Source organism: Microtus ochrogaster, chromosome 7 (genome assembly GCF_000317375.1).
Source record: "Microtus ochrogaster isolate Prairie Vole_2 chromosome 7, MicOch1.0, whole genome shotgun sequence".
Taxonomy (NCBI): Eukaryota; Metazoa; Chordata; class Mammalia; order Rodentia; family Cricetidae; genus Microtus; species Microtus ochrogaster.
Genome location: NC_022014.1, coordinates 78,243,357 through 78,259,487, shown reverse-complemented (window position 1 = coordinate 78,259,487; position 16,131 = coordinate 78,243,357). Strand labels below are relative to the sequence as shown.

Genomic DNA, 16,131 nt, shown 5'->3' with positions numbered 1-16,131 from the left:
ACAGTAGTGGCAGGGCTAATTGACACCCTTCAGTTTCTGGATCTGGGTCCTTGTTTTCCCATCCTCCTGAGTCAGTTTCTGTGCGCACCTGTGGGAGAAGGTCGCGCCAGGTGAGTCTGGGAGGAGGCGGGAGGTCGAGGATGCTCTGCTTGCTGCCCAAGATCATTAATAACCAAGAGCTGGAAAGATAATTAAGAGTCAAACGTGGAACCGAGCCTGCTGGTGGCTCCAAGGAGGGCTGGCCCAGGTGCCAGCAACCTGGTTCTTTTCTAGGAACGCAGAGGGGCAAGAGGGTGTAAGGATAGATGTCTCAGCTTCTTGCTCCTGGTGGAAGTGTCCCTGGCTCTCTCGTGCCTCTAAGAGGAGGTAGAGAGCCCGTGTGGGGGGGGGACTATGAGATCATAGGAGAGAAAGGGCTAACACGATGCCCTAACAACCCCCACCTTCAATGCTGTTTTTTCCTTTTGATGCGACATGCAAAAGCAAGGCCCTGCCACTTGTCTCACAGTGGGACATGCTTACAGTCTGACCCAGTTCCCTCCTGTGGCTGCCCTAGCTGCTTCCCTCACTTGTTTTTAGCCAACAGCTCATATGCACATCAGCGAACGTTTTCCAGAGAGCCAGTGCTCAAAAATGGGGTGGGGGTGGGAGAGACATGACATTTCTAGCCACGACCCTCTGGTTTTACTTATCTTGCTCTTTACAAGTGGAGGGCCGCCCTCAAGGTTCCTAGAAGACAAGGGAACCACAGCCAATCCTTCTCTCCCACAAACCCTCCTCGATTTGGACTCTGGGTCAGTTACCCTGGTTCTGAAGTGTAACTAGCAGTGGCTACAGAACAACCATTTTTGGTAGGAGGTGATAAAGCTAGGCAGTATCTGGTAGACTCAAGAGAGTCCTCTCGGTCCTGGGTGAGCAGTACGGTAGCAGCTGATGAACGACTAAGGAGACAACTGTCAGTGGTAGCAGCTTTATTAAGGACTTTGGTGCTGGGCTAAGTTCAGTCCTTTCATTCCCACCATGACCTATGACCGGAGGACCTAGAAGAGGGACGGTTACAGATGCTTACTGCTCAGGGGCCACAGGGTCTGAGTTTGGTCCTCACCATGGACCCAACACTGTGCCAGGCATGCAGCATGCCCCCGGGAGGAAGGTTGGCAGGGCTTGCCTGCAGCCTGGCTATGGAAAGCCAGTCTCTCAGCGGCCCCTGGCAATAGTCAGTATGCAGGGCCCAGCTTTCTTCTGCTCCTGGGTCTGGAACCACCGGCTACTTGTCTTTGGGGCCCCAAGGCAAGCACTGCCTGTTGCTGAGGCCGCTCTTGGTCCCATGTGGAGAGGACAGCTGTGTGGCCTTGGGCCTGGCCTGGTGCCCACTGCCACTTTCTGTCCCTCAGCAGTGCCCCCCCCCAAGGCTGTCACCTGCCATCTGGCCCAGCTACCGGCCTCAGGTGAGGCGTAGTCAGAGCTCCTGGCACTGTGTTCCAGTGCTCAGCTGGGTCTGGTGCTTTGGCGGAGCATGCTCACTCCTCCTTGACCTGGCCTGCCCCTGGGACTGGTCGGGAGCGATGCAGAGATGGCAGTGACGGCTGCTGAGCTGCAGGCTTCCTCCAGGGAGACTCGGATGTGGGGCCAGCCTAGGCTCCTCTGCTGTCCTCCCGGCCACTAACCTCAGGGCCTCTTAGCAAACAGATATCTTGGCCTGGCCTATCACCTTACCAGGGAGATACAAAAAAACATTTAATGTGCTTGATGCCTGTGGGGGAACAGGTGACACCCACACCCAGGAATGGTAAGCCCTTCACATCCTCTTTGTGCCCCAATATTCTCTGCCAGAGGCAGAGGCCTGGTGGGGTAAAGAAGGTGACCTCATGTGACTTCTAGTCGACAAGTCAATAAGTAGGTGGAGACGGAAGAGCAGAGAACCCAGACGGGCAGTGGGGAGGACTTGGCGTCAGTGGTCACTGGGTCCCTCCCCCCTCCTCGGCTGGGGTTTCCCTAACTTAACTTGGAGATGGAGGGGAACGCTCCACTGCCGTGTGTGGCTCCAGATTGCCACATAAATCAACCTGGGCTTTATGATGCTAATAAATTTTCCACCAAAATTTGGTTTGGAGCTTGGGGGCGGGATGAGGTGTGTATGTTGCAGGAAGATGATTTAATTTGCTTTGTCCTTAAGCAAGAGGGAGAAAGATGAGTACAGATGTTTTAACTGAGTTCTCCTCAAGCAGCCTGAGCACAGGAGGGTGTGCAGTCTCCGCCCGGCCCTGCTTCGGTACCACTTTCCCCACCTGGCCCACCCTGGGGCAGGGTCTCCTAGGAAGATTCTGCAATGGCAGGTGGCTGTAGAGATGTCTGTTTTTCATGTGGACGGGCAATGACGATGCTTAAGAAACTACTGACGTGGGATCGCGGTGAGAAAGGTGTGGGCAGGCCCATGGCGACCTAGAGGGTCTTAGAGGCGGGGATGCTGGGGCCAGAGGTAGCAGGTGCTGCCAGTAGGTCCCCCATTCCTTGCAGGTTCTGCACAGACCCCTGGGACCTGGGACATCCAACAGCACAGCTGAGCTCAAGCGCTGAATATGGCAGAATGTGGAAGGGAAGGGGGAGCTGGCGCAAGTTCCCTCATGAGGGTGGAGCAAGGCACTAAAATCAAGAGGGAAGGGGCAGTGGTCTGAGACCCTTTAACCCCAGAGGCGGGTCTGTCCAGGCAGGACTAGGCCCAGGGTTGGGGCAAGTCAGGGTCAGGAGGGATCCCTGATGCCCGAAGCAGAAGGCACATCGAAAATGCAGTTCATTAAATCACTCCTCATTCCAAGGCATTGGGCCTAGTGGGTACATGCGTGACCAGCTAGGAAGCGGCTGGGGACCTGGCCTCCTTCATCTCCTCCAGCTCCAAGATAGCCAGCCACCTGGAGTGTCTGGCCATGCGCATCCATGACCAGGCTCCTAAGGGCACCACCTTAGTGTTGCAATGCAGCATGGGAGCAAGCTGGGGTGCAGAACACAGGCTTGACCTTTTGCAGAGGGGCACTCTGTTCTTTCCCTGCCGTAAGTCCAGGCCAGTTAGCCACTATGGTGTGGGTGGGTGGTGAGGGCAGCCTTGCACTCCAGGAGGTCCCTGGGCTCCGAAGGAGAAGCCGTGGAACAGAGGGTCCCTGAAAGGGTTTTACACCCCATGGAAGGGATGCTTCATCTGTCTGTCACACCAGAGCTGGCACCCACAGCAAAAGCTCTCACAGCTCTTGTCTAGGGACCCTGGTGCCAATTAGCACTTCCTGTCCTTGTCACCAGAACTGGCCAGGCCTCCCATAGGAGGAATACTTAGCAACTTTCAGGACCATCACAAGCAGGTCAGGCTTGGAGAGCCAGGGCCTGGGACTCGCCTTTGAAGAGGCAGCAGCTGCTAGTGGACGGCCGCGGATGCAGGAGGGGTCTGGGCTCTAGTATAAACAGCAGCAGTGCCTGCACTGTCTCCCCCACAGCCTCTAGGAGCAGAAGTGGAGGAACATGTGTGACAGACTGGGTCCATCGAAGAATCTGGGGACAGCCACGTTCCCAGGCAGGTGGGCTGTCCTGCAGGGCGAGGGCTGGGTCAGGAGAAGACACCAGCTGGAGATGTAGAAGACCTTCTCCAAGAGCCCCAGGCTAGCATGCTCACGGAGACCTGGGTGGCAGCTAAATCCTGATGAGGCAAGGAGGCCGGGACTAGGCTGGCCCTGCCTCCTGTTGTCAGACACGTCCTGCTATCAGAGCTGGGTCTCATTGAGGACAATGTTGGCTGTGACAAAGAAGAAGCAGAAGAAAGCCCACAGTAGCACAAAGGCCACCCAGAAGGTGTGGCGGAACGGGGACCTATGCTTGTTGACAGTTCCGTAGCCAAAGGACAGCTGGGTGTCCTTGCGGCAGAGGTACACCAGGAAGGCAGGGATGACATACTGGATGCCAGTGCCTGCGTAGGCTCCTGTGATGCCCACCAGGGACTCCAGGTCATGGGTGCAGAAGGCTACCAGAATGGGAGGCACCAGCGTGATGGTGGGAAACACTACACGGTCTACCACCCACGGGTACGTGCCACCCTCACGGTGAAAGAGTGTCTTCCAGTTGTTGCGCAGGGTCACCGCAATGATAGGGAAGTTGGTGCTGATGGTGAACACGGGGAAGAGGCCCAGAAAGAATCGGACAGCAGTCAGGCCCACAACGTCGCACCTTGCAAAATTGAGGGTGTACATGTCCATGAGACTGTCGCCACGGAAGCAGAAGATGGCCGTGAAGGAGAGAAGTCCGTAGAAAGCCAGGATCAAGGCATAGTCCAGGAACACCAGGCGTGTGATGTGGCGCTTGGAGGAGATGGGGGTGATGAGGGATGGCAGGGAGTGCTGGCACATGAAGGAGTAGACACATACCCCAAACAAGTTCCGGACTCCCGAGAAGTTGGCCAGGGGTGGGTGCCCCTCTCCTTGCCTGTTCCCGATGCGCACCAGGGCCAGCACAATCATGATGGCGAAAGCTGCAAGACAAGGCAGGGGTCAGTCAGAGAGGATGAACCGCCTCACCCTCAGTCTCTGCTCTGCAGGGCTGGGCCCTTAAGGACTGGAGCTCAGGGCAAGGAACCACAAAACCCCCCACAGCTGTGCAGGAGCTGCCGAGCTTGTGGGGGTTCTAGGAACCCACGTTCTGTTCTCCCTCCTCTTCCCGGAAGCAGGGGCGTGGGCATGATCCAGAGACAGGAGAAACTGGCCTGACAGCAGGACAGTTCAGCCTGGTAAGGAGCTACCAGCTCCCTCCTCGTCCTTCAGGGACCCTCCCAGGGACTGTCAGTTTCCTGTCAGGGGCAGACTTAGCCAGCACTATCCCCTCTCTCTTCCTTGGTTTTAAGGTTCCGTGCCTGTGGAGCCAGGTGTGGGGAGCCCAGGGACGAAAGGCACGGCACATTTTCGGGGAGACGTCCTCTTCAGCAGAGGTCCCCGACGTCGTGTGGGTCAGAGGGCAGGAAGGCTGGGAGCCGTGTGTAGGAAGTAGTGAGGGGTCGGTCACTCCACGGAAGAATGGGCACCAGAGAGCCGTGCTGGAGACAGGCAGTCTCAGGACCGGTCCCGAGGGTGGCAGCAAACACCATGTGGCTCAGTTCTGGGCTTGGTGTCACTTAGGGGACAGGAAATTTGCCGAGGAAGGGCGTCTATGACCTTACCTGCTCAGAGCAACCAGGTTAGAGGCAGCTTGGCTTTCCTGGGCAGCCTCTCAGGCCCTCCACCCATGGACTGCTCACCAGCCTGGCTCCTAGAACCCGAGTCCCTGAAGATATCCAAGCAGAGGACTCACTACAGCACCACCAATGGCCATGGGCGCCTGGCAAGCATCTTACCAACAAAGATGGTATTTCTAGATCTCTCTGGCTTCTGATATCTGCCACTGACATCACCCAGACTTGCCACTGGTGACTACTCAGCACACACAGAGACCCCTGTCTCTGTCTCCATTTTGAATTTATATATCCCTGTTGTCTCTATTCAGAACAGGTCTGACACGTCCTGTCAGTTGGGGACAAGTCCACAGGGCACACGACACTTCTTTGTAAGTGGTAGGGGCTATAGAAAGGGCTGACACGTCCCGTCTGGGAGCTCCATCAGAGAATCGGGGTCTCTTCCTCAGTATGAACCTGGGGCACCAGTATTATCCCCCTTAGGACACCGGTGCACTCCTTGGTTCTTGGGAGAGATTTTTCTGCAGGACCCACAAGAAGCCAGGCCAATGTCTCCTCCCATAACGACACCTGGGAGTGGGCTCAAGTCCTTTATTACTTTTAATCTGAGCTGGCTGACTTGGTAGTGCGGGGGTGGGGGAGGAGAAGCAGGAGGGGAGGAGGGAGCTCAGACGGTGAAAACTGCCAATAAAGAAGATGATTTGTTTCAGCTCACTCAGCCCGCTCGATTCCACCCGCCTCCTGCTCCAGGGCAGCACAAATCTCTCCAGCCCTGGCCAGTCAAAGGGAAGCAGCAGTCTAGTTCCTCTCTTAGCCTCGCCCCATGACCCCAGGAGCCACCCCTGGGGTGTAGGCAGCTTCAGAAAGTATACTGAGGCACAGGGTGGGGGGGACTTCACCTTATAGGGGTGGCGCCTCGTGTGCTAGTGAGGGCCCGACCTCAGCACAGCACAGCAATGCTGCTCAGGGGCCTGGTAGCTGGCTATTCAGGAGCTGGGAGCAGGCAGCTGGGCCACTGTTGGGCGGGAGGTGGGGGGGGGGGCACTGGATGAGGGCCAAGGGAGTAGCTGCTGTTGCAAAGCAATATTTAAATTGTGTTTTGCCATCACCGTTTGGGATGCCACCTGTGACCTGGCCCTGGTCCAGGCCTTGGCCACAGCCAGCATGAATCTGGAAAGATGCCAGTGGAGAAATCCTGCAGCTGTCTGTTGCGTGACCTTGGCCTTGGGTCTTGCAAGTGGGCAAAGAGGTGGGAGGAGGCTGGCTGTTGAGGTAGATGCCAGCACTTCATGGCTGGGTTCAGCCTCAGGTGCTGGCTCCTCTTTTCTGTCCTCTGGGAGCAGCCGCAAGTCCCTAAGAGCTGTGAACAGGCTCCGGCTGCTTGTTCAGGGTGACCACCTGGACATCTCTGGCTGGGCTCCCCCTCACCCCCTTACTGCAGAAAACCTAAGGCTGCTCCAAGCAGCAGGTTCCCAAGCGATGACCCTGACTTTTTAAGTGTGTGTCTACATTCCTTCCACCTCTCCAGCATCGACTTCTGACCTGGTTTTCCAGGGGCTGCATTCTACATCAGGCTTTTCTAGAACCTTCAGGATGGCCTATAAAGGTGTGGCTGTGGGTGATACGTCTGAACAACCCCCCCATAACTAGTCTCATCTGTTAATGTTATTCCAGAGACTAGTGACCCACCTGATTCTGTTAAAACCTCTTTATTCAAAATCTCTACTTCCCAGCTGGGTCTGACGGTGTAGGCCAGGAATTAAAGCTACACAGGAGGCTGAGGCAGGAGCTTGCATGGCAAGTTCAAGGCCAGTGCCTGGGCCACAAAGTGAGTTAAAGGCCAGCCTGGGAAAATAAGTGAGGCTCTGTCTGCAGATAAAAGTAAGCGGCTAGAGAAACGGCTCAGCAGCGGTTAGGAGCACCGGCTACTCTTCCAGAGATCTGAGCTCAGGTCTCAGCACACAGCTGCCTGTAACACCAGTTAGGTGCCCGTATGTGCCACACACTTACAGACATTTACATATAAATAAAAATTTTAAAATCTTTTTAAAAATTAAAGAGGGCTACAGTTGGAGCTCAGTGATAGACTGCTTGCTTAGTGTGCACAGGGACCTAGGTGTAAGCCCCAGTAAAACACACACACTTTCTCAAAACTAAATCTGTTCTAGACGGCCATTTTGTGGAATGGTAGCTTCTTTATATGTGTGTGTGTTTCGAGACAGGGTTTCTCTGTGTAGGCCTGGCTGTCCTGGAACTCACTTTGTAGACCAGGTTGGCCTCAAACTCAAAGATCTGCCTGCCTCTGCCTCCCAAATTCTGGGATTAAAGGTGTGTGCCGCCACTGCCCAGCGAATGGCAGCTTCTCAATTATCACCCAAAGGGAGCAGGCTCGTTTGTGTTCCCTTTCTCCCTCCCTCAGCTACACTGGGTACTGTCTGCCAAAAGTGGGGACAGCGTAGAAAGGCCACTGGATCAGGCTGGGGAGGAGCGCAGCATCCACATCTAAGAGGAGGTCACTCGTGAGGGCCTACTGTGCTCTAGGCTCAGTGAACAAAAGGAGACACACCTTCACACCAGGAGAAGGTACGGACCTCTACACACGTGTGCCCAAAGAATTCACAGGGGTCACAGGTGGGCACCCTTGTTGGGGCAGAGGCCTGAGGGAGAGCCCTAGTCAAGCCCAAGAGACTCCCCATCACCTGGAGCACACTCACACAGCACTGATCCCTGGGAACAGGAAGGGGAGGAGAAGCGTGTTAGTCTGGCTTCCAGGCAGTTAAGTTCAAAAAAATATTTATGTACTAAACTGGACAGACACTGAGAAGGGAAGGAAGTCACGGCTCCAACCTGCAGAGGTCCCAAGACGACCAGGGTGCAAGACTAAACCCCACTCTCCTGGGACCAGACTCCTTTGTCCCTGACGCTTCCTGCCTTCCTGGGCACCCAAGGAGCAGAGTTCACGGGCTATCTCCTAGATTGATCGCCCCGTCCCTGGAGAGATGGCTGCTCCAAAAACTCATTAGGTCTGCTAATAAATCAAGGTGAAATAAGATGACAGGCTGTGAGCGACAGACAGTGCGGGAGGCGCGGGGGAGACTGCTGTGCCTCCCTGGCTTATGGCCGCTGCTCACTTCTAGCTGCCACAGAGGTACCGATGGACATGGAGGTGAGATGGCGAGGGGTCCCCAAACATCCAAGATGTCCCCATCAGAGACGCCCCCGGGTGGCAGGGCCAGGTGTGTCTGTCTCTGCCCTATCCTGAGCTAAGCTCTGAGAAGCCATATCTGCATGCACCTGTTTTCCACACCGGAAGTCACACTCCACGGGGTGTCGAGAAGCAAGGAGGAGTCAGGGAGAACTCAGAAGGCTGGTGAGAGCATCACACCAGGTCACATGGGGACAGTAGGCCTGGGCAGGTCATCTGTACAATGATGGGGGTGGGGGTGAGGGTGCAGGAGACTTTTATTATTTTGAGAAACAACTGTGCAGGTTTTTTGCATAACCTAAGACTTGGCCTTCACTGTCACTCAACAGTCTCACTGAGTGTCTGTGGAGTGCCGGCACTATTCTGGTCACTCAGGGGTAAGTGCAAGGAGAGACATGGGTCCTGTCCTTGTGAGGTCCAGAGTGCGGGAGCACCACCAGGTTGAGGGTACCAAAGACAATAGAGAACTGGTTAGTGGTCGCCTTAGTGGCAGGGTGAATGATGACATCCCTGTGCTAAGAACGGTCCAAGTTCAAGGGTAGAAGCCCACTGAGGAGAGGGGAGGAGAGGCAGGTGCCAGGTGCCAGAAGGGAATGTAGGGACCTTCTTGGCTGCTCTGTTCCCCAGGTCTGTGGCTGCTGCGCCTGCTCTTGGTTCGGAGAGGAGGGTTCGTTGCAAGGCAACAATGAGGATGAGACGCCAGCTGCCCTCCGGCTTCCAGACTCCCATCCCTGACTCTGCCCGAAGCCATGCGCTGCTTTCAGGCAGACTTCTGACAGCTGATCTAAGTTCGACAAGCTGGCCTCGCCATATTGATTCACCTTGAGGCGCAGCTTGCTTCGCAACATCTAACTCTTTGAAGGGAGGGAGGGAGGGAGAGGAAGGGAGGGAGGTACAGAAGGCAAGCCATTATCTGAGGGGCTGAGACAAAAACAGGTGCTCCTTAGCCCTGAGTGGCCAGCTGGGAGCGATGGTACATTTCCCTTCCCTGTGTGGGGAGGTCAGGGCAAAAGCCACATGGGCACCAGGCCACCCTACAGTACCAGCAGCCCCTGAATGGCTTTCTTCCCTCTTTTCTGCTGTCAAAAGCCAGATAAATCCCTATAGGAGCTGTCTGACCTGATGCTGTCTGTCTGTCTGACCTCAGAGCATCCCCTTGGCAGGCAGAAAGGGCAAACCACACCCTCCTGGGTACCCGCCAAGGACAGAGGCACGCTGATCTCTGAGAACATCAGAACAGGCAAACAGTGCCTCTCCTGAAGGGCCTTGCCAAGCAGGCCCTGCCTTCCTGGGTCTCACTCAGGGCAGGGAAGGTGAGTAGTGTTTCACATTGACCGGGTGCAGCCACGGATGGAGTTGCCAACCTGTTGGGGCCAGATGCGAGGTAAGCAGGAGTCTGACATTAGGACATCTGTAACAGATGTCCTAGGGCAATTGGGAGGACAAAGGTTTTGATTTTTCTCCCAAGCACACACTCAGTTCTCTTAGCGAGAGGTCGGAGTTATTAGAGACCAGCTCCATTGTTCAGGCGCCGGAAATGCAGCCTGGGGCCACCGAGGAGCTAGCTTGCACTGGGGGTATGGGGAGGGGGAGGGCTCTGACTGCAGGCGGCCTGGCTGACATCCTGGGTCTCTGAGGCTCGGTCTGGAGCTTCCTGCTGCTCAGTGAGGTGTGAAGCAAGGCGGGACCTTGCCTTCCTTGCAGGATCCTGGCAGGAACTGGGCCACCTGCCTAGATACCGCTGATGCCGGGGCACATGGCCAGTGCTCTCCCACTCCCTTTCCTGGGGACACTGACTGTGAAGGTGGGACATGGAGCCCTTCTTAGTGCCTTTACTCTTTTCCTCTTCCCTGTGAAATGGGAAGATTTATTTTTATTACTTTATTTCTTTTTATTCATGGGGAAGCTCAGGGTGCTGAAATGGCATGGGGGACTTCAGAGCACACCAAAGGCTGCCCGAGTCTCTCCTAGAAGGTGGCAACAAAACCATAGAACTTAGGTCAGCAAGATGGCTCAGTGAGAAAGAGCTTACAGCCAAGTCTGATGGCCTGAGTTCGACCCTTGGGACAACTTTTTTTCGTACTGATTACATACTAAAAGATACTTTTATGTGTTTAACAGTAATTTTAAATTGAGTATGTTCTTAAAGACCCATTTTTATTTTTATTCACACGTATGTACATATGTGTGGGTGGTTGGTGAGGCCAGAAGAGGTCATCAGATCCTCAGGTGCTGGAGTTACAGGCAGTTTTGAACTGCCCAACACTGATGCTGGGAACTGAACTCAGGTCCTCTGGAAGAGCAGGAAGCTCTCTCTCCAGTCTTGAGCATTTTCCCCTGGGGCGGGGGAGGTTCACAGTGGCCAGTGTTCTTTGTGGGTAGCAGTGATGTTCTGACTTGTTGGGAATTTGAAAGACCTCTGCCTCCTGCCAGTCCTCAACCATAAAGTTTAAGTAGGAGAAGAGCTGAGTGTCCTAACTCTAACCCTTGCCATGTCCCCTGATTTGCACAGGGACTCTACAGGTCTGGGCTGGAGGCTGGTACTACCTCTGAAAAGCGATAGTAAGGATGGGGCAGTTCAGATGGGATAGCACTTGTCTGGCCTGTGCAAGATCCAGGTTCAATTGCTAGTATCTTGAATGAAAAAAAAAAAGATAAAAGGCTAAACAGGCTTGAGTCGGTGTCTGTCCTGTCCTACAGAGAGAGAACGTACTGACTTGGCCTAGGGGGCTAGGGAAATAACATGGAACCTAAGCCACTAAGCTAGCGGGGCTATCTGGATACAGGAGAAGCTAGAACACATTCCTGCCCTCAGCCTGTCTCCTACAGCAGGACCTAAGAGGATAAGAGACATAACGGTGGTGCATAAGAACTGTGTCCATCAAGGCCAGACTACATGCCACTGTCTTTCCTTAACTCCTGAGTGCCCGCGAGAGATACGGACACTTGAAACCACGGCTCTCAGACCCAAGGATGATCTAACAAATATCGTCCCAGCATGTCAAGGTCCCAGGCCCATGTATAAGCATTTTCTTTCATGTTCCCTGGAGGGCCCTGCTTCAACCCAGAGCTCTGTTCTGGTCCCAGATAACCGCTCTGGGATGGGCTCAAGCCTGCACTGCCCCGACCCTGTGCTGTTTCCTAAGTCTTGTTCGTGGTTCTGGCTCCAGCTTAGCACATGCAAGGAAGCAGCCCTCCATGGAGGCGGCCATCCGTCACTGTGGCTGTCAGAAGGACAGCGCTGTCTTCTCCAAGCAGAGAATCAACACGCCAGAGCTAATGATAATGAATGGCCAGCTCATGCATCAGTGACTGGGCCCGGTGCTCCGGCAGGGACGTGGCTACAGCTTTGTCCTTCAGCATCAAGCTGCCAACCCCCCCCCCCCCAGGACGCAGGGCCATGGGTCTGCTTCTGGTCATGGCGGGCGGGGCAGGAGACTGACAAGGCAACATGGGCCAGAGCTGAAAAAGTTTCCCAGTCCTAAGGCAGGTGCAAGTGACTGCGTGTTTGTTCTTCAACCACTGGGACTAACTGCCTGCAAAGGGGGAGCCGCATTCAGACACAAGAGCCGCGGTGCGGGGTCAGTGCTGCCCCGAGACAGGGCTGCTTCTGACAGACGGCTGAGGGGCGGAGCATGGTTTGGTTTTCAAAAAAGTCCAACATTTCAAGTTACACTGGGTTCAACCTGAGTGCCACTTAACTGTTGCTCCTGGGGCAGGCTGCTGCACTGCTTTTAAAAACAGACAAGGGGGGCTGGAGAGATGGCTCAGAGGTTAGGAGCATTGCTTGCTCTTCCAAAGGTCCTGAGTTCAATTCCCCAGCAACCACATGGTGGCTCACAACCATCTGTAACGGGGTCTGGTGCCCTCTTCTGGCCTGCAGGCATATACACTGACAGAATATTGTATACATAATAAATAAATAAATATTTAAAAAAAAAACAAAAAAAAAAACAGACAAGGAGAAGGCAGGGAAGACGGTTAGAGGGCGAGTGTGAGCCCCACAGAGCTCGATTCCTTAGAACCCGCAGAAAGGTGGAAAGAGAGAAAGGACCTCAACAGGTCGCTACAGCACATGCCCTGCTTCCCATCTCTTGCTCTCTGCCCCTCCTCCAGACACACACACACACACACACACACACACACAAACCATTAAGTGGAGGCGCTGGGAGGGGGTGAGCACCGAGGGGATGGAAGCGGCCAGCGTAGCACTGGCACAGGCAGGGACCGACTCAGGGTAGTCACAAGGAAGTAGCCCACTACCACCCCACAGCCTTACTTCCCATGTTGAGGTGTGGTCCCCAACACCAGCACTGTGGGCACGCGTCTCCTCGTGCTCTAAGGGGGAGATTGCTTCACTCTAGGGCTCCAGCTTCCGAGCTGGTCCAGGAGCTTCAGGAGCTGGCCCTGAACACCAGCACTGGTACCAGCTCATCTGAGGGGCTTTGGAGGTCGGGGGAGAGGGACGAGGAGCCCGACGTGCAGGCAGCTCACACCTGTGCTACAAAGATCTCGGGCACCTCTTCTTGCCCCATCAAGGGTAGTTAAAGCTACACAAGGTACATACATGTTCCTCCTCTGTGTATATGTCTATGCATGTGTACATGTGTGTTCCTCCTCCGTGTGTGTATGTCCATGTGTGTTCCTCCTCCGAGTGTATATGTCCATACATGTGTACAATGTGTGTTCCTCCTCTGTGTGTAAGTTCTCTCTTCAGATCCTTCGATGCCTGAGTTGTTCTATCCCTCCGGGCTGTCACTCTTCTACCTGAGCAGGGGTCAGAGGTCTCCTGTGTGTTCCCAGGGAGGACAAGACAAGCTTGGGAGGAGTCTGATGTACTTTGGGGTTCCGGGTGGGACTTTTCCTGAGACTTTATGGCCTGCCTCTGTTGCCTCTGCCAGTCAACAACTTTCTCCTGAAAGGAAGGAATTCAAGCTAGCCTGGCTCCTTCCAGTGCTGGGCACAGGTTCCTGTGCCTTCCAAAAGACCAGACTCTGTTCACTTGCAGGACTAATTCTGCCCCATGGCTACAAGCTTCTCCTGGAGGGGCTTGGAGCAGAGCGCCCCCTTTCCACCTGAGGTAGCGTACAGGCAGGCACTCAGACTCCAGAGCAGTCAAGTTCCTAGTAGGAAAGCAGGAATTCTGGTCTTGTCATCCTTCAATGTCCCCCCCTCTGTGCACACAGGTGCTACCTGGGAAGCAGAGTCCCCATTTTTCATTGCAGAGTTGTCAGGGCAGCTTGGTTAGTGACCGTGGGGACAGCAGAGTCAGGAGCCTGGCCGTAAGACAGCTAATCTCCTTTCTGGAGATTGAAACATACAGCTTCGAGTCCTGTCACCCTCCCCGCTGAAGACTGCCTGGCCTTCCTGGCAGAGCGACCAAGGAGGAGAGAGTCGACTGATAAGGACAAGAACAGGCGACAGACACCAGGGCCTGAAGGAGCATGCCTGGTGGAGCTGCGGGCTGCTGTGGCTCTGTAGGTGGCGGCTACCCTGTGCAGAGCCCATCCTTATCATCACGGTGGTGCCAGACCCGCCCCTCTGCTGACCACAGGTGCTCCTCCCTTGCCTTGGGACTGCTCAGGTAGCTGTCCCCCTAACCTGGGGGTGGGGACGGCAGTTCTGATTGTTGTGGTTGGTGGGAAGAGCTGCATGTGATAGAGGTGCCTGCAGATCAGAGCTGACAGCAAGTGGAGCTGCTTAGATGGGAGACGGAAAGAGAATGGCCGCCTTCTCTTGGTGCCCAGCACGGCATCCTGGTTGGTCTTGACTGATGCTGGCCGAGGTGCAATTGTCAGCCTGTGCTGCTTCTCTAGGAAAGGCTAATGACCTGTCTGCTTCACCTGATGGCCTGTCCACAGAAACCCCAAGTTCCTCTCTTCACACTGTTCTTTTCGTGTGCAGAGCGAATGCCTGGAAAACTCAGGGAACAATGAAGACCACCAGGGACTTGTTTGGGCCCCTCTACTTGTAGAGCGGCCACTGGGCAGGACAGTTCGAGCACAGGAAGGCTGGCCACATGAGGTGGGGAATGGAGACAGGAGCTGGGGCACACAACTTTCATTTTCTGATACAAGGCTTTTCCTGGACTTCTGGGGAGCAGCACCTAAGGGCAGCACAGGAATTCAAAAGCCACTTGGCAAAAGTGGGCGACAGATGGCCCAGGCTTACAAGACCCCCGACTGCTGGTGGTGACAGATCAGAGCAGCCCTACTGGGAGACTCTCTGCTGGGACCACCACAGACCTGGGGACAGTAGAAGCCAGAAAGCCCTGCTGTTCCCAGGCGAAGGTCTCTTCTTGGGGACCCGCAGCCTTGTTTGTCGCGGCTGCCTAGCTGCACTGCCTGCTGGCTTGGCAAACAAACCTGGGGCACTCATAGGGGGTGGGGTGGGAGAGCAGGTTGAGCAACTTCCCCAGGCAGAGCGGCCCTAGCTCCTCTACGGATGCCTGGCGAGGACGTCTGACCCACTTTGAGGGGAGTGCGGGAGCTGGAGAGCAGGCTCTGAATACACAAACAGAGGCGGGGGGTGGGGGTGGAGGGAGTCCCGTGGGTCCTCGACGCCCCAGAGCAGCCTTTATTAGAAGGAATGCGTTTTTAATAACACTGGTGGGGTGCCCTGAGCTGAGCCAGCTGTCGGCGAGCCAACGTGGAGGCATCTGTGTGCAAGCGAGCGGGGAGGGCTGGGTGGGTAATAGGATTGAAGTAATAATGCCATTGCGACCCCTTCTAGCCCAAGAGCTTCCATGGGGCAGCCAGCTGGGCATCCAGGGAGGGAGCCACCAACAGGTCTAAGTCTTGTTGCTTTGGGCTCAGGACGGAAGGCCCTGGTTGCTGGATCTGTGGGAATGAAGGACAGTGCCTTAGCTGACACACGTCCCTTGGGCCACCTGCTGCTAGGACTAAAGCTAATTCCCTATACCCCAACTACACAGATGAGTCTGCTCATTTCTCTCAGGTGTGTGTGGGGGGGGCTGAGGTGCAGGGACCACAGCTGGGTGTGGGGATAGAGGGTAGCCAGGCTGCCTGGAGGGTACTGAGAAGCATAGCTCTGTTTGGACATGGCTGAGGCAATGTCCCTGACCTCAAAGCCAGTCCACGGGGGAGGTTCATCCTGAGGCCACAGTCAGCTGACTGGTGGAGATGAGGACGATGTGGCTGTCTGGGTGCCGAGCAGGTGCCAGGCATGATTCTGACAGGCACCTCTTAGTCTGGCTCTCTGTGTCTTCACAGTCCTCAGCGAGGCAAGTCTTTCTTGCCACAGCCCAGAAGAGGGTCCCAGAGGACAGAAGCTTGGTCTGTGCACAGTGGGAGAGGAAGTCGTTGGGCTACATTAAAGGGAGCAAGGCTGGAGGGTGCAGCGGCAGCCAGCAGGTGCAGCATCCAGGTGAGGCCCTGTGTTCACACAGCTGTGGCCAGTCTGGAGCGGCTGCCTGGGAGAGCCAACTGGAAGAGCACGGGCTGGCAGTGAGGTCTGTGCTGGCCTGGAGGATAATCTCCCTGACTGGGGACAGCAGAGATTCTCCTTGGAATTTATTCCTCTTCAGAGGGATTTACCGTCCAAGCACCCTCAGGCCTGAAGTGTGGGCTCAGCAGTTAAGAGCTTTTATTGCTCTTTGCAGAGGACCCAGGTTCGAATCCCAGCATCCATATTGCAGTTAACTGTCTGTAACTCTAGTTCCAGAGGATCTGATGCCCTTTTCTGACCACCTGGCACCAGGCACTCA

General features: G+C 55.2%; 1 protein-coding gene across 2 annotated transcripts in view; it reads right to left on the bottom strand.

The window, feature by feature from the left end:
- Positions 1–2,785: 2,785 nt before the first annotated feature.
- The window catches only part of Tmem104 (transmembrane protein 104), a 67,026-nt gene continuing 53,680 nt past the window's right edge, over positions 2,786–16,131 (bottom strand). For both annotated transcript variants that reach the window (XM_005350699.2, XM_026780434.1), the window contains one exon: positions 2,786–4,507. In XM_005350699.2, coding sequence (XP_005350756.1) covers positions 3,747–4,507 — 761 coding nt within the window. In that variant the 3' untranslated portion in view covers positions 2,786–3,746. The remainder of the gene's footprint in view (positions 4,508–16,131) is intronic.